The 25246-nt window shown below is 41.1% G+C and overlaps 1 protein-coding gene across 4 annotated transcripts; it reads left to right on the plus strand.

Annotated features, from left to right (window-relative positions):
* Positions 1 to 316: 316 nt before the first annotated feature.
* On the plus strand, positions 317 to 8269 carry PDP1 (pyruvate dehydrogenase phosphatase catalytic subunit 1). 4 transcript variants are annotated; one of them, XM_075023599.1, is made up of 2 exons: positions 317 to 449; positions 4269 to 8269. In XM_075023599.1, the coding sequence occupies exon 2, from the start codon at positions 4313 to 4315 to the stop codon at positions 5918 to 5920; it is 1608 nt and encodes a 535-aa protein (XP_074879700.1). In that variant the 5' UTR covers positions 317 to 449; positions 4269 to 4312; the 3' UTR covers positions 5921 to 8269. The 4 variants fall into 4 exon arrangements, with proteins under 4 accessions (XP_074879700.1, XP_074879703.1, XP_074879701.1 ...); XM_075023602.1 differs by having other exon boundaries at positions 338 to 357; XM_075023600.1 differs by lacking the exon at positions 317 to 449 and adding an exon at positions 652 to 799.
* The last annotated feature ends 16977 nt before the right edge of the window (positions 8270 to 25246 follow it).

The following is a 25246-nucleotide window of genomic DNA, read 5'->3' on the forward strand; positions in this document are numbered from 1 at the left end:
CCCGCGGCGATGCGAGGACTGAGGGGCGGCGGGGGACTGAGGGGCGGCGGGCTCTCCCCTCAAACACACTGCCGGGGGGGAGGGGCGGGGGGGATCGCGCCGCCACCGCGTTCGCGCCTTCCCGCCCCTGCGCCTTGCGCGCGCACGCAGCGCCCCCCACCTCTTCTCCCCCGCTTCCCCCCCCCCCCCGCCCCGCGCTCCCTCAGCCGAGCCTCCGCGTCACGTGCCCTCCTTGCCCTCCCCGACAGCCAATGGGAGGCGCTCCGCGGGCCGCAGGGCCTTTATAAGGCGCCGCGCAGCGCGGCGGCCGCGGGCGGGCGGGGATAGTGGCGGTCGTGGGGGGTCCGGGAGCGGCGGGTGCGTGTGGGCGTCTCGGTCCCTCGAGTTGCTTCCCTGTTCCGCCCGGGGGGCCGGGCTGGGCTGAGCCGAGCCGTCCGGGAAGGGGCCAGGTCTGTGCCGGGGCGGAGGGAGGGAGGAGGGGGTCGTGCCGGAGGCGGGCGGCTGGGGAGGGGCGGCCATGTCGGGGCCGCGCGGCGCCTGAGGGGATAGCGGGCTCCGCCGCGGCGACGCCCAGCGCTGGCGGGCGGGCCCTGCCCGCGGCGAGCGGGAGCGGCACCTCGCCTCTGCCGGAAGGGAGAGCGGGGCCGGCGGGGGGCTCGGTGCCCGGCGGGGCGGCGGGTGTGGGCGCTGGCTGTCGGGCTCTCCGCCGGCGGCTCCGGGCGCGCCGCTACGGGGCTGGCTCGCTCCCATCGGCGGGCGGCGGCGGCTCCGGGCGCCCGCTGACGGGCTGCGTGCGTGTGTGCGTGTCTCCTTGTCTCTGTCGTTCCCCCCTCCGTGTCGGAGCTCTCCGTCTTCTCTAACAAACTCTCTGCCTTGCTTCTCCCCCCGCCCCCCGGGCTTCTGCTTTGTGGATGTTGGCGGCTTCTTGTTGTGACAGGAGAATGTGTGTGTGTCCTGGGCCCAGGCGGATCGGTATGTATCTCGCACCGGTACTCGCTGGAGCGCCGGGCTCGGGGGTCGGATGGGACCCGGGGAAGGGACTGCCAGGCTGAGGGCTGAGACCCGGCCGGAGGGAAGGATTGACGGTTCTTCTTGCCTTGAGTGTTTCTTGTTCCTCCTCTCCCCTCCCCGACAGGCTAATTCATTCAGTTCTGTCGAGTGTCTGAAAGGTACCTGAGGTAAATGTTTTGGTCTGAAGCCCTGGGTATCTTTGGCACAGTTAAAGCAGGTGTTTTGGAGGAACCTGTCAGTGCAGCATCCGTTGGCCTTAGTTGTTATAACAAGACTTTATTAAAGGAAGGGGTAATATTTTTGCCATTTTATTAGCATAGTACTATAAAACCCACAAAATGGCCAATAGTGAATCAGATAGTCAGATTATATTTGTGGCCTGAAAAGTAGCATTTGCACCCTGTTCTGGGCTTGGAGACGTGTTTAATACTGGCTTGATTCTAATCTCTTGACAAATCTTGATTGGATTGTAAAATTTCTGTTTAATCTCTTTTCCTTCTCTGCCATCTCTTGATCAACCATAATGAACTTGGTATCTTAAAGTAATTATTTAAGGGCTAGTTGGAGAGTCTGGTTATATTTGGGGTATCCATGATGTGGGGATAAATGGGAGAGGCTTAGGATAATTTCACTTCAAGTTGGCAAACTTGGAATGTCTTTTACTTAATCAACTAGGATTTATTAAATCTGATATGTGAAACAGACTAATATCTTAAGCTGACATGGATCTTCTGTAGATGATACAGGCCGTGGAAAACTTGAGGCCAACTTCTTACTACTGTCTTGAATTTCATGTAATGTGTGATAAACTAATGATTAAAAAAATGAGCAAAATATCCTCTAGTGGCACTGCAGAGCCACTATAACAGCAGTACTTTTGTGGTTTTGCTTCATCATGGATCAACAGCAAAACTGTCAGAACAGTTGTTGTGGCACCATGTATGGGTCAGCCCTGAACACAAATGCTTAGCAGTCAGGAGAAGTAGATTCAGTTGGAGTTTAAAGGGAGACCAGCACCGAATGTGAGGTGCTGCTGTGGACCATGCATGTCTGTAGAACCTTGAGGTTCCCATTCTGTAAGCAAAACTGTTGCTTTTAAATGTTATGTGAAGAAATAAACATAACTGTTATCAAAATAGCTCCATTATAATTAGAAGGCAGTGAATAGATTTTAAAATCTATATTTGGAGTTGCAGTTTCTTTCTGTCATGCTGTATGCATGTAAAGCCTGGACTGGAGAAATAGACTTTCTGGGAAGCAAATGGCTAACATAAATTTAATATGCATGTGGAAGTTCAAGCCAATACAGTGCTGCTGAGTGTCTGGACAGCTGCCTGTGGTCCACGGGGCTATAACCAGAGCTCTTACTGGTAGGTGAACAACAGAAAACTGCATAGTTCAGTCTTTGTAGCTGTCAGTGGGAGACCTGGGAGAGGTCAATGGACAAGAATTTTTGTCAGTGTAAGTAAAGACTGACAGTTACTAGTCATTAATACTAGGAAGCCAGTGGCGTAGTAGAAACATGAACTCTACTTTGCTTGCAGCACTTATGTATCTTGTAACAGAGAAGCAGGTTCCACTCCTGGTTACTTAAGGAGAAGAAGTAAGCTTGGAGGGAAGAATGTGACTTGCTTCCTTCTCTTGCAACACAGAATAAGGTGAAGCTTCATATATTTCCAGACCCTTCTCAGCTTGTCTGGGTAATCAGAATCCTGTGGCAGAAACTATGGAAAGCTTACAGAACAGGGTGATTGCAGAATGCGATTCTTCCTATGTTGCGTGATCCTTTAGATTGAGTATTGGGACTTACTGCCTATTTTATAGGGGTTGTGTCTCTTCTGAAATACTGATATGCCTGCTTGTCTAAAAAAAAAGGCAATCAATTTAGTGGCTGAAGCACCTTGCACAACACAGCAGTATCCAGTTTTTCAGTAGAACAATTAAATCTGAGATACAGTGGTGCTGATAGACTAGTACTTATGGCTGCAGTAAGCCTTATATAAGAGAATTTGTCATGGTTTTCTCTAAGAAGTTTTATGATGAAACTTGATCATAAAAGTTGGAAAGAGAAAACTGAATTCCCTTTAACTGTGTGTACTTCATTCATGCAAGGCACAGTTCAGCTATTTTCCACTATGGAATTCTTTTCTCAGGTACAACTTTGTAAAAGACTTCCTGATAGTGAGGCATAGTAAGGGATTTAAGAGGCACTCACACTAATGTTGTGACTGGGTATGTAAATGGGGACAAGGAAGAGTATGTTAGAATAATCTTTCTTCAGAGGAATGAAAAATTAAGGAAAGTTTTTGGGTTGTTTTTTTTAGATATGGCAAAAAGTAGTAGAATACTTTTCTTGGATATTAAACTTAATAGTTTATCTTAACACTGAACTAGCTTTAGTCTAATGTGCAGGGCTCTAGTCATGGAAGCAAACACAGTTTGCCTGTAGTCCTTCAATTGAGTAGCTTTTTAAAGCAATTTATAATCCTAAAAATTATGGGGGTAGATGAGTTTCTGGTAGGAGAGATGCATCTGCTTTCTACCTCTTGTATTTTTATCTGATAAGCTAGAAAATTGCTGCATAGGCTGCTGTGGCTATTTCACACATGTACACCATGGTGTTATGCAAGTTTGAAGTTTTACACATGAAAGGGGGAGAAGAAACAAAACCTGTTACTGACTTGTGATTGCCTGAAGAATATCTGCTGTCTGTGGCCTGCTGCTTGCTTTTGTCATCTAAACCATCTTCATCTTAAACCTAGTCGTATGTCATCTCAGAGTTGTTTCTTGAATCTTACTGTTAGATGCTTTATCTCTTCAGCTTTACGGAAGGAGTGAGTTTTCCTCCTTGTGTGCCACATCTGGCTATCAGCTGGGAAATCAGCAGAAAACCAAATCTCCATAAAAGCCTTATAGAAGGTGGCCATACTGTAGAGTGCTCCATGCTAACTGTTGTCTTAAGTTCTGTTTGAAGCTGCGTTGTCTGTCTGGATGATGTTCTCACTTCCTGTCTGCCATCTGGCTGGGTATAGGAGATAAAATATCTGTGCTGAACTTAAATATGGTATATCTTTTTTGTTATTGCCCCATGTAGTGTCTATAAACAAGTGCCTCTTAATGCCTTTTCTCAAGACCTGTGAAGCTATGAACTTCATATAATAAGCAACTTTGTTAGGGGCTGTAAATGTCTTAACTCAGAGTTCTGGGAGAAATCTGTTAGCTGTCCCCCTAAGCATAGTTGTTCTCTTGTCTTTCAGCAATTCCAGTCCGAAGCTCCAGGCTACCATTGTTGTCTGATGCCATGCCAGCACCAGCTCATCTGTTTCCACTGATTCGTAACTGTGAGATTAGCAGAATATGCAGTACTGTGTGTTACTGCCACCATAAACATCTCTGTTGTTTATCATCTCATTTTGCTCACAGTCACTTCAGATATGCACCTCAGAAGAAATTTGCGGCACTTTATAGGCCAAAGGAGAACTTTAATCACTTTATTCATATGAGGGATTATGCTTCTACGCCACAGAGATTTTACCTCACTCCTCCACAGGTCAACAGCATTCTGAAGGCAAATGAATACAGTTTTAAAGTTCCAGAATTTGATGGTAAAAATGTAAGTTCTGTTCTTGGCTTCGATAGCAACCAGTTGCCTGCTAATGCTCCGATAGAAGACCGGAGGAGTGCTGCCACTTGCTTACAGACAAGAGGGATGCTTCTGGGTGTGTTTGATGGCCATGCAGGTTGTGCTTGTGCTCAAGCTGTCAGTGAAAGACTGTTTTACTATATTGCTGTCTCTTTGTTACCTCATGAGACTTTACTTGAAATAGAAAATGCTGTGGAAAGTGGCAGAGCTCTATTGCCCATTTTACAGTGGCATAAGCATCCCAATGATTATTTTAGCAAAGAAGCTTCCAAGCTTTACTTCAATAGTCTAAGAACTTACTGGCAGGAGCTTATTGATCTCAACAGTGGAGAGACTACTGATGTGAAAGAAGCTTTAATCAATGCTTTTAAGAGGCTTGATAATGATATTTCTTTGGAAGCTCAAGTAGGAGATCCAAATTCTTTTCTCAACTACCTAGTACTGCGAGTAGCATTTTCTGGTGCAACTGCCTGTGTGGCCCATGTGGATGGTGTTGACTTGCACATTGCAAACACAGGTGACAGTAGGGCAATGCTTGGGGTTCAGGAAGAAGATGGGTCTTGGTCTGCAGTTAATCTGTCCTATGACCACAATGCACAAAATGAACATGAAGTGGAACGTGTGAAAATGGAGCATCCAAAGTCTGAAGAGAAAAGTCTTGTGAAACAAGATCGTCTCTTAGGTCTCCTGATGCCTTTCAGAGCTTTTGGTGATGTGAAGTTTAAATGGAGTATTGAACTACAGAAGAGAGTAGTAGAATCAGGCCCAGATCAGCTGAATGACAATGAATATACAAAGTTTATTCCTCCAAACTATCACACTCCCCCATACCTCACAGCTGAGCCAGAAGTTATACATCACAAATTACGGCCACAGGATAAGTTCCTGGTTTTGGCCACAGATGGGCTGTGGGAGACTATGCATAGGCAAGATGTGGCTAGAATTGTAGGGGAATACCTCACTGGTGTTCACCATCAGCAGCCAATAGCTGTTGGTGGCTATAAGGTAACTTTGGGACAGATGCATGGTCTCTTAACAGAAAGGAGAGCAAGAATCTCTTCAGTATTTGAAGATCAGAATGCAGCAACTCACCTGATACGTCATGCAGTGGGTAACAATGAGTTTGGCACTGTGGATCATGAGCGACTGTCCAAGATGCTTAGTCTTCCAGAAGAGCTTGCTCGAATGTATAGAGATGACATTACAATTATTGTGGTGCAGTTCAACTCACATGTTATAGGTGCATGTCAAAATGAGGAACTGTGAATTTAACATAGTGAACTAGTTACCAAAGTTGTAACAATGGCCAGTATGAGCAGCAAATAAAAAACAACCAGCCAATAATAAAACCCCCAAAACCCCTCAGCAAACAAATTGGTTGCTTGCTAGATTCACTGTATCTATTGTTCCTGCCTTCCCCTGGAGCTCTAAATACATGGGAAGTGCTGTTGACCTAATACAAATTTGAAGAGGATGTCATAGCTTGGGAAAAGGTTTTTGTAATAACTTTGCACTATTGATTTCATGAATGCTGCTAGAAGAATGTCTTGAATTTGGCAGACTCGGATGAGGGAAGGAAGGAGGATAAAGAATTAACTATCAAAGATCTGGCTGTTCAAGAAACAAAGCCTGTTTATAAATATCTGTAAATATCTACACATTATCTTAAAAGAAAAGATGAGTAAAAAGGAGTATTGTTGAATTCTTACAGGGCTAATTTGTGCAAAGTAGATATGGTTTTTTGTGAATACTACTGTTTCTTTCAAGCAGAAGGTCACTTTAACCAAGTAAATCTTCAGTGTAACAAAGTTGTCCTGCTTTCATATAGACAATGTCATTCACTTAAGGATATTTGTCTAAGTGCTGACTTTCAATGCAGGTCTAAGCCATAATCAATTCCTGAGATTCTGTTACAGCTTAATCATATCTTATGTGCAGTAACTTCTAAACTTCTTGTGCATCAATAGTTGCTTGGCTGGGGGTTTCTGCACAACTTGTAGGGCAATAATACATTACAACCTGCAGTAAGATATGAGATAACTTTGTGGACAACTTTAGTTTGCAGTATGAAGAAACTTGCAGACTTTCAAAAATTCACTGTTGTTCATCAAGATTGCGTTGGCTTTCCTAAAGGTCATGTCCTTCATGGACTCCACCCCTGTCTGGTGTTACTTATCTGGGAAATAAATTTTCACCTGAAAATATCAGGAGGTCATTGCTAACCTATTTGTGGCTTTGTAATTTGCACTCATTGTCACTTTGGCTATTTCAAATCGTCACATACTGGATGTCTTGCACTTGAACTCATATTTGTAAGTTGGGTTAAAAATTACAAATTACAAAAAATTGAAATATGGCTTGTAAATAGTGTTTTAGTTGGGAAGCTAACTGGTGTGCATGTGTATGTTTAATGCCTTTTTCTAGCAAGTCTTTATTAGCAGCTCTGTATTTCTGGACAGCTGATGTATGCATGTTCTTACAGTCCAGAATGCTATCACAGAGCAATATCTGAAATGGGTCTCTTTGGCTTGTAATGGTTGAAGTTGAACTTAAGATTGGCTATAACTTGTGTGCCTGAAGTTGTTGGACTTGTAACTGTAAAAAGTAGGGACTGACAACAAATTTATTGGTCATCATTGCATCTATTTCAGATATGTTGCATTGTATACAGATCTATTTTAACCGGCCCATAGGTTAAAAACTTAAATGCTGGCTGAAATACCAGCCCTTGATGACTGAGAGAACACATGTAACTTGATTCCTGTGTTTTAGAGAACAATGGTAGGTCAGCATATTTCACTTTACCAAGGTGTTTCAGTTAAAATACCTCCCTAGGCTTCATCATAGCTAATTAAATCAACATTTAAAAACCTAGCTTATTTTGGTTAATTGAGTATGTGGCATTTTCTACTAAATACAGATATTGCCAATTAATGCTACTGTTACATAGGGTACACTTAGTTTGAACAGTGAACCTGTGCTATAGTAAACATTGGCTCCTCAAATGCACAAATGCTATGTGTACTTAGTGGCCTGCAGCTTCAATGTGTCTGTTTCTTTACCCAACCTTAAATATCAGGATTAACGTTGCTGTGAGGTTAATGATATCTAAGTTCACAGTCAAGATGCGTACAACCCTTCTTTATTTGAAGGGAAAAGGGGAACTCTAAAATGCTTAGACAAGTACTGGCTGTTGACATTGCTTCTGTATGTTGTGTTTTGATGACTGTCATTAGCTAGGTCAATAGACTTTATGTTCGATCATTCAAATGCAGTATGTATCTAAGCTGTTGCAGTATTTAACTTTCTTACTTTTTTACTGTTAAAGCTCTATTACCTGTATTGATGTATTTAACCTATGATTATTGATAAGGATTTGGTACAAGTCATAGCTAGAAGAACTGAACATTGGTCCCATGGATACAACTTTTATTGAGGAAAAGCTGCTTTTTGTAGTAAACATGCGTATGTATGGGGTCAGACAAAATAATATTTATGTATTGCCTGGAGACTTGCTCAGTATGTATGCAGTGAACAGAAGTAGTGTAACTGCCTGCTGAACAGGTGACCTGAACAAACATCTTTTAACAGATTCCAATAAAATGATCAATTATGCAGAAATCCGTGTGTATTGGATTGATACAGAATGTGATAGCTATTCTACTAGGGCTGAAGCTTATGAATTACTTGTATTTCAAGAATATGTTCTGTTGTGTCATCCCTGTTATGAATAGACCAGATGGCCAAACAAAGTATACATGGTAACAGACTGAGAATTGGACTTCAGAGCTCTTAAATGCCACTGTGAGGCTTGAATTCCTACATCAGGCATGCTAGTGCTGCTGCCCCTGGCAGCAAAGCTCAAATCTTTCTTTCAGTTATCACTCTGCATGTCTCAGTTCCTGTCATCTCATGATCACCTTCAGGGGCAGTGCTGCAGGTAAAGCAGCATAATTTGAGATCATTAAGTTGTGGACTGTAGCCTATATAGAGTAATACAGCATTTCATAATCTAAAATACTTATGTGCAGATTAAAATGGCATGAGAATGAATTGATGGTAAACTAAATAGAAACAGCTCTTCTGCCACAGGCAGTGGGCTTGTTCTGTTTGCATTGTCTACCAAACTTGTTGCATTGCAGAAAGTACTGCTACTTTAGATGCAAGGGGGATGCTGTGATTGCTTTTCCAAATAAGGATTTCACAGCTGTGAATATATGGCTCAACCCAGAAGGATGGCTGAATCTTGACAAGTCAACGTGTGCCTTCAAGTTCACCTTTAAATCTTGAATCTTTAAAACTGTTCTAGATGAATGTGTCAACAGAACAGGTTACCAGTAGTACTAGGTAAGAGAGGAGTGGGAGATCTTGTCTTAGTCTATGCTTCCAACTTAAGCTCTGTTAACTCTGTTCCCTTGTGTTTAAAATGGTATGTGCATTATATTTGCTTTTGGCAGTTTTACAACTACTGTTGTGATAACTTGCATATTCTTCATTTGCCCTCTATAAGCATGACTTGGTGAGTACAGAACTTAGTAAATTATTTTCCCTTTCCACTCATTTCCTCATTGCATGGCAGAGTTTTGCATGTAGCAGACAAAAAGTGTGACACGTGCAGCAAGGAGCATAGTCTCATTGTGAGCTGTTTATAGTTAGACTGTTAAACCCAGGTGCCTGTACTTTGAACAATTCTGGAGTGAGAGGATGCCTGGTAGCTATTTCTGATGGGTGCTCTGCAGAATGTCTAGGCTGCTCTGCTTTTCCTCAGTGGGGAGGCATATTTGTAATGAGATTACCTGGCACAGATAGATAATTCAGGTTTCTGGTTCTAACCATCTGTGATGTCCTAAGCTCCCTGATGCAGACAGTCCATCTTGTTTCATGACTGCTAATAAATACAGGCCATCTGATTTGCACCAGTGACCATTATGAGCATAGACTGCTGAACACTGTCATCAGTGCTGCTGCACAGAAATCCAAAACAGTGCTGGCACAAGGCATTTTGGGATGCCAAGGGAGTTGGGCATCTTTTAGTTGATAAGTTTGATCCTATGTAAGAAACTTGGGAAGCTCCTGATTGTTATTCTGTAATGTATAAATAGAAGTTAAATCTCTGGAGGTGAAACATCTGGCCAAAATGCCCTGTCCTTAATTTTGAGAAGCTTAGAATGAAGCAGATCCTGTGGATAGAAAGAGAAGTAACTTTCTTCCAGCTGGCCAAGTGGCGTATGGCAGCTTGAGGTGGTTTTCTTGCTGTATGTACAATGAAGAAACTAGGTTTAACTTACCAAAATGAGGAAGTCTAAAGTGTCTGTCTCTAGAGATCATCTATATCCTGCTGAGAGGTGCTTCAAGTATGATAGCATTCCCCAAGCACTGTTTGGTAGATGCTTTTTTCTGTTATGTTCAGAGGCTTAAGTATAGAAGTTAAGGAGATACTTCACTGTTGTGTATTTGGTCCTGTGTTGAAACTAATGTGCTTAAAATGAAGTGGGCTCTAGAATGAATGCATTCATGGTCTCTCATGCTAGGTTAACTGTTTTGTCCTTGTTCCCTACTCTTATTTGAAAGTCCTCCATTGCCAAGTGCCTTTAGTTTCAGGGTCTTGCTCCTTCTTGTTTTGTTTTTTGTTCAACAGTGAAGGCAAGTTCTATTGTCTGTCTTAGCACTGAAGTATGTGTATTTGTGCAGGAAAAAGGTTTGTTAAAGTGTTCTGGATTGAATTATTTATTCAACAGCTACAGCATATTTAATTGCTGTGCAAACAAGTGGATACTGTTCCTTTGTCAGGGGTGTGTTGTTATATACAATCTATGTAAACTCATTGGTAGAATATTTTTCAGTTTACTGTTAACCTGACTTACCAAATCTCGATTAGGAGTTATTTCTTTTAGTTTACTCTTTTAAAATCTGGTAATTACAGTCTGTAGTTTAAAGTCGAACACGGTGTAAATGTTCTATCATCAAATACCTGTGCAGTGCAGGAAACTCATCGGTTCACTTTACTTTCTGCTATCCCAGCCAGCTAGGTATTAAATGTTACTGATGACTGATTCAGTGCTGTCTTGTAAAGACCAAAACTTGGAATGAGTTCCTGAGTTGCTCTTACCATTGGAAGTAAACGGGAGGAGAAATAAAAAATAGATCAAGTCTTGTAAGTAATACATCCTTTAAAAGGACAAACTAATTTGAATTCTGGTACTTCTATTTGGCATCCTATCCATGTGAATGCTGAAGTGCAACCAATGTCAATTTTACGTGCTGTGTTGTTTCAATGAAAGAAACCTTGTAAGTATGTGGTTCTCCCAATATTCTTTCATCTCATTCTGTGTTGGGCGGGGGGAGGTGAAAAAATGACAGTGTGTATCTGTTCTTAGGGTTCCTAGTCTAAGTAACCGGTTGTACAGATTGCATAGGATGTTTTAAGCAGCAGGCTCTTTGCAATCATCATGGTGGATCTTTCTTTGAAGAGAAAAATTATCCTTGATTTATAGACTTTCCATTAGAGATTTCCTAGCTAGGAAATACTATTTAATACAACTTGCCAATGCCAAACTATTTGTATATAGCATCACGAACAAACTGTTCAGTTTTAATATCATATATCTGTACTTCAGGGTAGTATTTGATATATTGCCTCACATCTTAATTGCAAAATTAATCCAGTTAGGTCTGTCTAACTGTCATGTCACAATGCTGAAAGACAGGAAAGATGCCTAATGAAAAACAGCAAAATCATTGATGTTAACAGGAAAGCACCCTGTGAGCTGACACAGCCATGCATTAAGCCCAGTGTCATTAAAAGCTCTGTTTATTAATGAAATTAGTCAGCTCCCTGTGACTTTGGTCTCTGTCAGAATTGTTGCAAACCTATAATCATTAATTCTGCAGGTCTTCCCTGTTGCCCATCCTTGGTACTTCCTTGCCCACTGTGGTGGTTCGTATTAGCTAGGCTAATATAAGAATACTGTTTTCCAGGGTTTTATGGATTATATGCAAGTTGATTAAAATGGTCAATGGTAATCAGTGTTCCTAGTTTTAGGCAGCTGGGAGAGGGTGAGTGGTGCTTCCCTAATAGCAGCCTCTTCTAGAGGGGGGAAAAGGTAAATCTTTATTCATCTCTTAACAAGAACTGGCTGCTGTACAGAAGACATAACTATAGCACAGCAGTGCTTGACAGGGATTTATTACTCCTGCTAAGAAGCAAGGTGTATTAATCTGTACAGCATGCTACATTAGTACAGCCCTACCACTCTGCTACTCGAAGTAGTTCAAATGTCCCTGCAAAACTCAGTGTTTTCCTGTGTATACATAGTCACTGTCTATTGTGGGCAGATACCTTAACAGCTTTATCTTAAGACAGCTGAACTTAGACACTTCTCTGTGTGTGCCTGCATACTGGGTGTTGAAGCTCCTATTACGGGTGATGGAGCTGTATTCAGTGCATGCCGTGGAGTCTTAATAGCTATTCAGCCCACTCCACACCTACGTGAAACTCCACTGGGTGTAATAGAAGCTTAGTCACCTGTCCACATACAGGCAGCTCCATTTAGGTGTTCTTTGGAGGCAAATCTTAACCGTCCTTTCCAATGTCTTCAAGGATACAGTGGGCCTGCGTTTTTGCATCTGCCATTTCTGCATAATGACTGTATCTAGGTTTTTTAATTCAGTGGTGTACCTAATGTACCCACAAATAACCTTATTTTAAGGGGCTGCTCTTGCCCTTTGGTCCTTTAGGTATATGGAAGTGCATCTCAAAGCCCAGTGTTGTCTTTTGTGCTGACCTACACAGGTAGTGTGCAGGATATGGCTGTCATGAGCTATACTGTGTTGCTATTACCCCAAAGACTCCCTTTATTTTGGCTGTTACAGAGCCCTGCCAGTGTTTAACTGTTGTTAAGTGGACAAGGTATGGTTTCCTTGGCATAACTTCTGAAGCCTGCACTTGCAACAGTGTTCAGCATTCCTTCTAGTTTGAATGAGTAGGAATCTTTAAAGTAAAGGTCACAACACAGCAGATCAGAGGAATCTATGTTCTTCTATTCATTCCACGGCAAAGCTCAGTCATAAGAACAGCTCTATAGAAAAGATGTTCTAGGCCTTTACATAGTTCTCCTTTATCTGAAAAAGAAATACAAATACCTAAATTGGGGAGAAAATGCCTTTTTGTCAAAGTAGTTGCTTCTAAAAGGCTAAAATACTAATAATTAAGGAAAAAAACCCAACCCTAACTTGGTACAGAAGGGAGAAGATGACTCTTCTAGCAGGCAGCTTGACAGCACTGTAATTGTGGCAATGGAAGCAGACTTCTGCCAAATGGAGTCAGTGAATCTGATCTAGAAATGGACACCAAGGTGCCATTTGCTGCTTAGCAAACACTGACGTGAAAGAGTCTGAGAAGCTGTTTAGCTTAATGTCAGAAAGATAAGCATAGAAAAAGATTTGTAGGGGTTTGACAGACATTTGACAGTCTTTGGGTTTTGATTATTTTTTTTACATTTGGGCTATGTTTATATAACTTTACGCCAAATCATCTTCAAGCAGGTGAAAAGAGCCTATATTCTATAGAACTGATGTGTTAAGATATGTACTTCTTACAGCTGAGGAAGGCTACTGATTACTCAAGAGTGTGTAAGGAACTGTTGTGAAAATCCAACAGACAGAAAAGTACAAGGTGGAGAGAAAGTCATACAAGATTAGGCTCCAGAAATAACAAAAACCCTCCAGGTTGGTAGCTGGCAAGCATTCAAGCTGATATTACTGCATTTTAAAGCCACTGTAACAAACAACATTTTGTGAATTAAAATTGCTTGAGCTATGACAAGGGTTCAAACAGTTGGAATATATAATTTTTTGATTGGTAAAGGCACAATCTAGACAATTTTGATGCCTGCTGTTATTTGGTAACCTGCATTAAAATAGGAATATTGGAGTGCTATGGGCCCTATTTCTGATGCAGCAGCTCACAGCAGCCTTTGAAGCACGTCAAAGCAAAGAGATTAAAAGCTCAGTTCTGAAATCGGGGAATCATGAAAGTCCCTTTGATATGAGATCAAGTGTTTGCAGGGTACCCGCAGGAGGGGTGCTTGGAAGCTCTGACTCGGTGCAGCAGCAGCTAACTCTTGTGGGGTTTTTTGGTAATTTTTTTTTTTAAAAACCCACAAGATCTGTCTAGCTAATGAAGAGACAGAAAAAGGACATGATAAACTCTGAGGCAATGACTGAAATGGCAGTGAGTAGTTAGGAGGCAGGTTCAGAAAAGTAACAGAACATGGAGTTTTTCAGTAGTACACTGAAAAACAATGTGAATCCTAAAAAACATCCAGGATAAAGTAGGAGAATGTGTGTGTGTGGGGGGGAGTCATGCCATAGTGTGTCTTTAAAGTTGAAATTGTACACATGAAAGAAAACTTACATGTGTGCCATAAAACACATGCAGAAGGCAGCACAAAAAACTATAATGGTGTCAGACATCGCTATGAAGAGAAAGATCTTGTGTCAGTTATGGTTGGTGGTGTGGTCCTGCTCAGAAAAAAAACCCAAACAGCAGGCTGCATGTGAGATCAGAAATGGCTGAATGCCTAAGCTGAAGACCAAAAAAAAAAAAAAAAAAAGCTGAACAAAGTACAGGTGCTGCTGTTTTGATTTTTTTCAGGTTTACTTTACCATTTTTGTGCAAACATGAAAACAGAGACAAAAGTCATCAAGACAAATGTAGGGCTGCAGGGAATTTTAAAAACCAAGGACTGCACACATTACAAAACAGTACCCTTCTGATTTTTATATTGCTGTGGCATCTCAGTGCAGAAGAGAGAAAGGAAGCTGTGAGTGAGGAAGAAAGAGAAAAAGATCAGAAAGTGAGCAGAGGAAAGATGAAAATCAGAGCTGAGAAGCACCCACTGGAAAGAAGGAAGAAGTGGCACACAAGAATTCATTTAACTGCTTTAATGCATTGTTAAGGATAATGAACGGTCAGTAACTGATCATGTCTTTTCCTTTGTGTCACGGCCTAGTAAGGGTTATTTTTCTCTATTCCCCTTTGTCTGTCTTTTTGTCACTTAATTTTCTTTTCTGTCAAAGTCTTCTAATTTGAATGATGGCAGTATGGGTTTTTTTCAGAGATTTTTGGGCCCTAAGGCTATGCTTGCAGACCATGAAAAGTTATGTTTGGCTGGTGATGTAGTTAAAAGCAGTTGTATGCTGACATTTTCACAGTTGTTAAAATGCAAAAACAGAAGTTTTGCTCTCATGCATTCCACCAGTTGCTGCCCAAATGAATACTAATCATTGCAGCATTCCCTTGTTCAACAAGTTTTTCTAGTTCTCCATACCTCTGGTGAATGCTGCTATCCTGAAGACAAAGTACACAGAGTTCATTTTGTCTATCTTAAATCACCCTCACCCAAGAGAAGAACATGGTGCAAGCATGCACATGGGTGTCCATGGGCATTCCTTAAACAAAATGTCCTCAAGGCGTTCAGAAATCCTGCCAGTCCATCAAAGACAAGTGGGCCATCTACTACCAAGAGGGGAGTAAATAATGAGGTGACAGAGTTTTTTGCAAAACTGGGAGCATCACATGATGCCTGGCAGCTATAGCTTCATAGACAAAGAACTAAATTTTTTACCATAAGATGGCTTTCAAAGTATTTCATTTCCAGAGACTTCCTCTGAGATAAATTTAGTTCCCAAAATATTGCACTGGTGGGAGTTTGACAGAACAGTGCATAAGTCTGCATTGGTGATATGGTTGATTGGGCAGAACCTGCCAGGAGTGCAAGTCCAACATATGTTTGATCTTTGCAGTAGTGAATTGTTGAATTATTAATGACTATGCACTAAGCAAAAAATTACATTCTAGAGTATTAGATTAACAGGGACAGTAATACATCCAGACCTGACGGCAAAGCAGCCCAAAGGTAGTAAAAAACTGAACTTGGATCTTAGGGATGATAATTTAATGGGCAATCCTATATATACTATGACAATAAAAACATTATTGCTCTGGATGAAAGTTTGTGAAGTGTGAAGTAAAATATCTAGTTCCAGCTGAGAAAAAAAATAAAAACAAAAACCAAAACCAACAAATTATTTTCCAGTGTAAGTTCAAAGTTTTCTTGTAAGAGAGGGGTAAAAAGAGAAAACTACTGATTAATAATAAGGACAGAGAAAATGTTTCATCAAATAGATACTAGTTTTGATCCACTCCTGATTTTAAAAACCACTAGACTTACCCAAGATAGAGGTCTTTGCAAATGTTTTTGTAGGAGGAAACTAAGCAGCAGCGTAAGTTACAATGGCTGCAAAAGGCATCTTGGATTTAAAATGTGTATCCATTTTCATATGCTTAATTCCATTTGCAAGCATTCAAATGAATTTTCTGAATTACTCTTCAGAGAAGCAGGGAAGAATCATAGAATCACTTAGGTTGGAAAAGACCTTTAAGATCATCAAGCCCAACCATTAACCTAGCACTGCCAAGTCCACCACTAAACCATGACCCTAAGCACCACATCTACATGTCTTTTAAATACCTCCAGGGATGGTGACACCATCACTTCCCTGGGCAGCCTGTTCCAATGCCTGACAAACCTTTCAGTGAAGAAATTTTTCCTAATGCCCAGTCTAAACCTCCCCTGGAACAACTTGAGGCCATTTCCTCTTGTACAAGCACTTGTTGCTTGGGAGAAGAGCAAAAGTACAACTTCTTTAGTTTTCTTTTTTCTTAAAATTTCAGTCAAACTAAAATACTATTTTGTCACTTAGGAATTTGAATAAATCATTCTATTCTGTGAACTCTTCCCAGACACTTTACATCAGCTCTTTACTATTCATTCATTCATCATCTGTAATTAGTCACTTCAGTCAAAAAACGAGGTCAGAACAAGGAGGAAATTGTGGTTTGAAATTTTTTTAAGAAGTCAAACTTGATAAAAAAAATGGGTTCTGCTTTTCTTTAATGTGAGGAAAACTCTGGGTGAATTTCATCAGATTCTTTATTTGCACAGAATCGCAGAATGGTTGAGATTGGCAGAGACCTCTGGTCTAGCCCAATTCTCTTGCTTAACCCCCCTGGTCAGTTAGAGAAATTGCTGTCACAGCTAAATCAAGTAAAGCAAAGCTCTAGGCAGGTCAAGAGAAGTTTGGACAGAGCAAGCCTGAGAAGCATCAGTCCTGAGGCCTTGCAAACTCAGTACAAAGCTTACAGACTGTTACTAGCAATGGCTATGCTGTATTACAGGGCTACATGGTTACAAAGTCCATGCTGGCTGCTCCCTGTCACCTTGTCCTTCAGATGTTTGGAGGTGGTTTCCAGGAATACTTGCTCACCTTCCAAGGGACAGAGGTGAGGCAGACCAGCCTGTAGTTCCCTGTGTCCTCCTCCTTGGAGATGGGAGTGACATTTGCTTTTTTCCACCCTTCAGAAACCTCTCCTGATCACCATAACCCCTCAAAGATAATTGAGAGTGGCCTCATAATGACATGCTCTCTCAGCACACATGGATGCATCCCATGAGACCCTATGGACTTCAGTATATCTTTTTTTTTTTAAAGTGTTGCTTAACTTGATTCTCCTCCACCTCTCTTGCTACTTTTGCACAGATTTCAGGAGCCTGTGATTCCTGAAGGCTGGTCTTACCAGTAAAAACCAAGGCAAAGAAGGCACCAAGTACCTTAGCCTTCTCTGTTCTTTGTTAACATGTCCCCTGTACTGTTCAGCAGCAGGCCCACATTTTCCCTGGTCTTCCTTTTGCAGCCGATATACTTGTAGAAGTCCTTCTTGCTGCCCTCCACATCTCTTGCCAGATGCAACTCCAGATGGGTTTTGGCTTTCTGAGTCCTGTCCCTGCACACTTGGTCAGTGTCTCTATACTCCTCACAGGCGACCTGTCCTTGCTTCCACCTCTTGTGTAATACCTTTTTATATTTGATCTTTATCAGGATCTCCTTGCTTATCCTTGCGGCCACCTGCTGCTTTTGTTTGATTTCCTGCACATTGAGATGGATCATTCTGGAGATAGAGGTGATGATACCTGAAAATCGACTGGCTTTCTTGGTCCCCTCTACTCTCTAGGGATGTATTGCACAGGATTTTTCCAAGCAGATACCTTAAGAGGCCACAGTCTGCTCTCCTGAAGTCTAGGGGTTGATCCTGCTATTTACCTTGTTCCTTCCCTGCCAGATCCTCTACCATTTCATGGTCACTGCAGACAAGGCTGCCCCTGATCTCCACATCCCTGGCGAGTTCTTCCTTGGCTGTAAGCGTGGTGTCCAGCAGAGTGCTTGCCCTCGTTGGCTCTGTGATCACCTTCATTAGGAAGTTCTCATCAATGCACTCCAGTAACCCCCAGATTGGTTCTCATCAATGCACTCCAGTAACCCCCAGATTGGTTGTGCCCTTCTGGGTTGACCTACCAGCCGATATCACGGTGGGGCAGAGATTTGTTAGAATGTAAAAATTCAGCATTTAATCAACTTCATTAAAACAATATTGGCTCTTGTGAAGGTACTAATTTCTGAATAATGCAAAGAGCAGGAAAGAAAAAAAAAGACTATAGCCATGAGATTTTTTCTGAAGTCTCAATCAACAGCTCAGGTAATTTTATTTTGCAGCATGGGCAGCAAATTAAGAAAACAGAAAAGTAATCAGGGTAGCAACAGACAGCTAAAAAGAGAGAAACCACTTACCTTACTCTGAATTCTGAGTAAGTGAAATGTAAAATGAATGTTTAAACAGGAAGGAAAAACCATGCTGCTTTTAGACAAAGTGAGTCAGCTGAGGATTGAACCAACACCCATTTACACGGAAGAAGTCTTGAATGAAATCCCAGCTCAAGTGAATTCAAGAGAAATCCTTGATGGTTCCTATGAGGCATCTGGCAGCATTTTACTCATCTTTGACAGATACAGATTTTGTTTCTTGTTCTGCCAGGCATGATTGGGTAACCAGAGGCAAGTTGCCCAAAATCAAGTTTTGAAACTTGGCCACTTAATTTGCAAACCTGGGTCTTTGGATTACAATTTCAAAGCTCCTGCCCATACAGGCTCAGAGTGCCCATGCACCCTTTGGACTTCAAATGGCTCTCTGAAGGCTCAGCACATCTGAAAGTCAAGGAAGAGAAGTCACAACTGAACAAGCACTTTGCATGCTTTCCCTTTCTTCTCAATGTGTCAGTTCTCCTACTCTTCTACAGATTTTTATAGCCATAAAATAGTAATGAGGCTATTTACAAAGACACTGCCAAATTAAACTAAGCTTTGTGGGTTATACTGCAATTAGCACAGTAAATTCAAAATGCAAACTGCTGTTATACATTCATACAGTAACTTTTTTTTATTGTCTAAAACTTTCTACTAACCTTCGCTGTTTTCTTTCAGCATCATCCCATAGCACCCAGGAAACCAATTTTGCTTAATCACACCTTCCTGCCTGGGCAAAAAGTGTTTGCTATCATAACTAATTGAGTTTAAGAAAAAGCCGCATCAGGCTACAATAACACAGCAATTGGCCTGTCCAATTAGTTAAGTGCATTTATTTGCTTCTATAGACCCTTGTTGTAGGCAGTTGGTCTTTGATGTTCCTTCTTTTGGGGTTCCTTTCCTGTCACAAAACACCTGTTCTCCACGTAATTGGGAAAAGTTGGGATAATGTAATTAGGCAAATATCCCCTAGCTGGTGAATCTTTTTCCTGATGGGAGTTTAGCTGAAAGAAGCACTCTTTCTTTTACCAAGCAGTGATTATTCACTAATCTGTTTAGCCTGGATACGGGATACCCAGTAACTGCAGTCTTTTTTCTTAATGAATTATTTGTAAATTGGGCTCCTCCTTGTGGGTGATGTTTGTAGCACACCGCTGGGCAAACGCGGGCTGATCCCTCCCTGCAGGTTGCCTAGGTTTAGAAACAGCAGATCATTAACGAGTAGTATGCAAAAAGCATTTCAGTCACGTGTCAACACCCACTTCATATATTTTCTTTTGTAAAAAAAAAAAAAAAAAAAAAAAAATTATAAAAAGCCAGGCCAAGGCGGTGTGAAGGGAGATGCTCTCCTGCGGAGACCGGCAAGCCTTTTATTCACAGCTGCGGTGTTAGAAAATAAGCAGCAGCCTGAGTTTCAATGGCTGCAAGGTGCAATGGCTGATAGGAGCAAGTTTGCCCACCACCCTTCAATTCCAATTGAATTAATTTTATATTAGCTGGAGATGCTGCTCCTAACAGCAGCAGGGATGGCAACAGCAAGAACCCTGAGAGGAAACACTTCTCTGTGTCCTGAATCAATGCAAAATGGCAGTGACCCAGTCTGCCCACAGTTTTATTTCATGGTGATTTTTCAGTAAAATATTCTTTCCAAAGCTGAAGTAATGTGCTGTGTTTTCAACCCTTGAAATATCATATCTGAATGTTATGCTGAAAGGAAGGATCCTGTTGAAGTGGAAACTCTGTCCATTCAAGTCTGAAAAATTCAATTTTTTACCTTAATAGACTTCTATAGATCCTTCTTTTATGCAGTTTATCTTTGATGTTCTGTCTTCTTATATTTATTTCCAATCACAAAACATCTGTTCTCTACCTAGTTATGAAAAGTCAAAATAAAATTAGGTCCACCTGAAATAAAACCTGAGATTTTCTCAACACAGCCCTTTTGAAGTTGTTTTTTTAGGTTTTTTTTTTATTTAAAATTGAGTATTGTGAAAGGCAAACACTCTTGAAAAGGAAACTGAGACACTCTTTATAGAAATAATAATAAAAAAAATCTCCCTCTTTAATATTAACCGGATTTTTTTATGGTGCCTTTAGGAAGTACTGCTTCTCGTTGTGCTTAACATGTAGCTTCCCTGGGTAGGAAAAGCAGCAGAGGATGGTTCTGGTCCTGGTGGGTGTGTTTGTGTGGCTCCCAGCTTTGGCAAATGGCAAGTGTAACATCCATAGTCACGTGGCAAAAACGGGAAAGAAGGAGTCGTTCAACTTCATTTCACTTTAGTGCTGTTTTCTTTTCACTTACAAGATGGAAGGAAGGAGAAGCAAAATCATATCTCTAACATCACCTTTATTTTCCAGCAAACATGTAATCCAGAGGTTTGTCACAAAACCTCTCTGAAAGGGATATGCAGGTGACTAGGCAAGATCCAATACAGGGAATAGCCCGCGCAGTCCTCCTTTGCTTTGCTCTCATTCAGATTTTCACCCTAGACAGACACAAGCAATGATATTTCTGAGAAGCGCGCGTCTTTCTAAGCACGGCTGTGACCAGACACGCATCTGTACGTCTAACTGTGAGCCGTCAGAGGTGCAGGGTCTGGCCCGCCAGCTCCATGCACTGCCGATTTGTGTGTCATTTGTCAGCCGCTATGAGCTTGAGTGGCAGCAGGAACGTGGTCCAGGGGCTTCTCCTGTCCTCTTCCCCATCCCGTAGCTTCACCCTACTGAGTTGTGAAGTGCCACCTGAGCCTCAGAGCAACCAGAGGAGTCACCAAGCCAGTAAGTTTAATCTCCTGTGGGGATCTAAGTGAGTATGTCCTTTGGACATGATGATGATCAGAGTGCTCCTGTGATTTTCCTAAACAAACACCTAGGCTTGATTTTTCATTTGGATTAGAGTTATAACAACAGTAGAAATATGCTATGAAAAATAAAAAACCTATCTAAGTGATCTGATACATTACCTACTATGCATGCTACTGAGTAAAGAAAAAAAACCTGTGCAGATATGGGAAGCTTTTTCTGTACGAGTCTTTTTTTTCAGTAGAAGTAAATAAGCCAATTTGTTTGCTCTTTTCAATGAGAGAAGAGAATATTCAACAGCTGTGAAAGGAAATAAAAGTAAGAATTATAAATGAAAGGTTTTCTTATAATCAACCTATCAATTGCCTTGTCAAGAAGGAATGAATCAGTTATTGTCTTTGTGTCATTGTCACAGAAATAACGAGGGCATAAACAGCTGAAGTACTTGCAGGATTTTATAAATGAATTTGGAAATTAGAATGACTGCCATACCTTTAAGATAAAAGCTATTTTGTACACACTAGGGAGTAAGTTGTTTTAGTGGCAAGTTATTTTTTGACTACAAACTATGGGTTTCTTGTAACTTTCTCAAAAAACTATTACGTTGGCTGTGGAGATGGTATAGAAGATAAAAGAATGTTGGAATATTAGAATAATGGCGTAGTAAATATATAAATATGATGAATGGATTTATTGGCAGTTGTATTCCTGGCTTGGTCAATAATCCAAACAAGCCTTTCCTGCAGAAGCTAATGTCACTGTATTGTAATTAATGCAAATTTCTCTTCCTGAGAGACCGGCCAAAAGACACCTTTTAAAAAAACAATATGCATGCTGTTCCTCCAAGGAAGAATAAACTAGTGTGACCAGTTTGAAAAGAACTAGCAAGATAAAGAATTCAAAAATATGTGAACTGACAGATTTGATTTAGGAGAGAAATATTGATATTTGAGTGGATAAGCATGAGATTATGACCAACCTGCCCATCTCTTCATGTAGGGGATGAACAGGCACTTCATGGCAAGGCATACATGGGTATTCTTTTCTTTTATTTTAGGTTTTGTCTCTGTGATTAGTCCTATTTTTTATGAGAGCTTGATTCTGACATTTATGACACATTAATTCTATCATTGTCCTGAAAATAACAGAACTGCTGGTACTAAATTCAGTCAGAGCTGCTCAGGCGAATGGCACAGTCTGTAACCCAGATCTCAGCCTGGAAAGAAATACTGCTCCCCTGTGATAGAGGCTGACTTTGGAAAGGGAATTTATTGAGATGGCTACAACTGGGCAGAGGCACTCAGTGCCTCTGGTAAATCAGATACTGATGGTTATCTTAGTGTTTTGCACTAAATGGACTTCTGACCTGAGCTATCTAAAAATTATTATGTTGCTAAATATGGTCAGTAAAAATCAGTCTTCCTCTGGGTACCTTAAGGGAATCAGGTTCACCTATAAGAAAGCCAAATAATTTGTTTAATTTATCAATAGCTTGTTCTACTGCCTGCCAGAATACCGTCAGAGAATTGAGTTCCTGCGAGGTGGGTGCTTTTAAGGTTTTACTCAGCAGGTTACAGCCCAACAACAGAGCCTGGCTCTGAAAGACAAGACTGTTATAGCCTAGGAAATTCAATTATTTCAAGAGTGAAAAAAAGTCTCGAATCGTCTGAATTGTATGTGAGTTCACAAATTTGGAAATAAGCCAGTGCATCCTGAATTTTTCTAAATCTTAATTTTCTGATGTTTACATTGCTAAAAAAACCCCAGCCGTGTACCCCAGCTTTTCCTTATACATATGCTAGATACTAAATGTAGGGCTAGAGAGATACCGCCATGTAGGAAGCCCTTTGTTTTGCTGCCATATCTGTGTACCTTCTGAATCGACCTAAACTCGGCCTCTTGCTGGCAGTGAAATGCACATCATCATTCTCTGAAACAAAAAATGTTTGTTTGTGTGATGCCCAGCGTGCTGCCCTTCAGGTCCTTGGCTCCTGGAAGGAAGGGGAAGGGGCAGAGCTACTGAAGTCACGAGGGAGCCGTGTTGTAGCATTTGAATTCTGCTTTGAATTTTTAAAAAGTGTCTGCGATGTTTGAATTTACTCCATGTGACTGCTTGAAAGCAGCATCTGAACAGCATTTCTGTTTGTTATTTCTTACATCTGTCATGTTTGGCCCAGCTACTAGCAGGGGCTATCTGGAAAAGCTTACCCAGCTTGCAAGCCTGAGTGTGGATGTGCTCTGGCTGGCACAAGCCAAATGACTCATGTGTCAAGAATGGCTCTCTCCAGATTCAGACCAGCTTTATAGCTTGAGATTGCTCGGCCTTTGCTTTTCAGCTGACATGAAAGAGTGTTAAAATAGATGGAGTTTTGTCTCCAGGCATTTTCCTCAGTTTAAACTGGAATTCTGAAACATTTCCATTTCACAGAGCAGAAAATACAGTATTTTGTGCCCAGAAAAGTTTTTCCTTACATGACACACATTGAGCAGCCATGTCCTTCTCAAGTCTCTCCTTCCATTAATTGGCCTTTGCTCTCTTTACTTAAACAGATGAATGCTCTTAGAAAGATGGACTTTTTGTTATGTTTAAAAACATTTTTCTGGAGGAAATTATTGGAAAACTTGTTACTCAATATTGAATGTAAATATTACCATTTTTCTAGGACCAAGGCTTGTGTCTTTACAGGTGAGGCCTTAATTTTGTTCTCCTTTTCTACCTCCTAGCAGCTTATGTAGGCAGCAGGTCTCAGAGGGGCTGGCAGCTCTGACAGCTCCCGTTAGTTCTTCCATCCTTCTTGGCACATTAAAAGTTCAAAACAAATTCTAAGTTAATGTTTCATTTATAGTAGAGAAATCCCAATAAGCATATCAGCTAGCAGCTAGGATGGATGGGTGTCTATCTCCAGAAGTGTTTTCTTTATAGTGAAAACAGTTCCAAAGGACAAAAATATGTAATGAAGCAAAATGAAATAAAGAACAAAATAATAACATAAGCTATGACAAAAAGTAAGGGGTGGGAGAAGGATGAAAGGTACGCCAAATGAAAACTGCAAGCTTTGGGTTAGAAAATTTGTTTCAAACAGGCCATTTTTATACCCCAAACAAGGCACTTGCTTGGTACACTAATATGCTCCAGAGTCATTTGGTGTGGCACCAATATAGCCTTTATAATTTTAAATTAGCATTCATAAAGGGAAGAGTCCTCTCAAGAATTTTTTTCTTCTGTTTTTAACTATACATTTAAAATTGATGTTATATTGCAGTACACGTCTGTCCACCTAAGCTGCTATCAGCCTTCCTTAGTGTGCCCCATCCCTGGAAACATTCAAGGTCAGGTTGGTCAGGTCTGAGCAACAGGATCTATTTGAAGATGTCCCAGCTCATTGCAGGGGAGTTGGACTAGATGGCCTTTAAAGGTCCCTTCAAACCCAAGCTATTCTATGATTCTAATATTGTTACTGCCCACAGAATTTTGATGAAGAAACTCCTTCAGGACAGAGTTTGGGCAATGCCTAATAAAATGGGCCTTGGATCCATAAAGGAGCCACAGGTTGCCACTGCAGTGTAAATACTCAGTGTTACTAATAGCAATCAATGTGATCAGAGTCCTACACTGCAAACAGTAATCCTTCCTCAGTTTTCAAAGCAAAAATATCCAAAGTCAATACAGGGTACTGCTAGAAGCCTTGAAGAAATGTTTTTAAAAGACGAGGATTGTACAACCTGCTTAGAATTTGTATTTCATCAGGATGCTCAGAGTAGCTTTGATTGCCATGGAGATAGTCACAGCACTCCCTAGAAATACTTTTAGTTAAACACAGGAGCAGGTGTCATATTGGGAAGCTTCTCCTCTGGAGTGCCCTGACACCTCTGGCAGAGTTCAACAGTATAGAATGGGTTCTTATAGGAAATTATTTTATATTGTGTAGTAAAACTAAAACACTTACACAAGCATTCCTGATTGTTCAAGGTCTGCCTGCATCATTTCAGATTGACTTAGACTGGAGTTTTTGGAAAATAGGCCTCATGCCTTTTGGAAATTTAGCAGCCCCTGGAAGGAAACCAGTGGGATTTGCAGTGTTGATTTTT

Source organism: Buteo buteo, chromosome 3 (genome assembly GCF_964188355.1).
Source record: "Buteo buteo chromosome 3, bButBut1.hap1.1, whole genome shotgun sequence".
In the NCBI taxonomy this organism is placed as follows: Eukaryota; Metazoa; Chordata; class Aves; order Accipitriformes; family Accipitridae; genus Buteo; species Buteo buteo.

Coding starts and splice junctions, on each gene's coding strand:
- PDP1 (XM_075023599.1), top strand. CDS start 4,313: ATGCCAGCACCAGCTCATCTGTTTCCACTGATTCGTAACTGTGAGATT.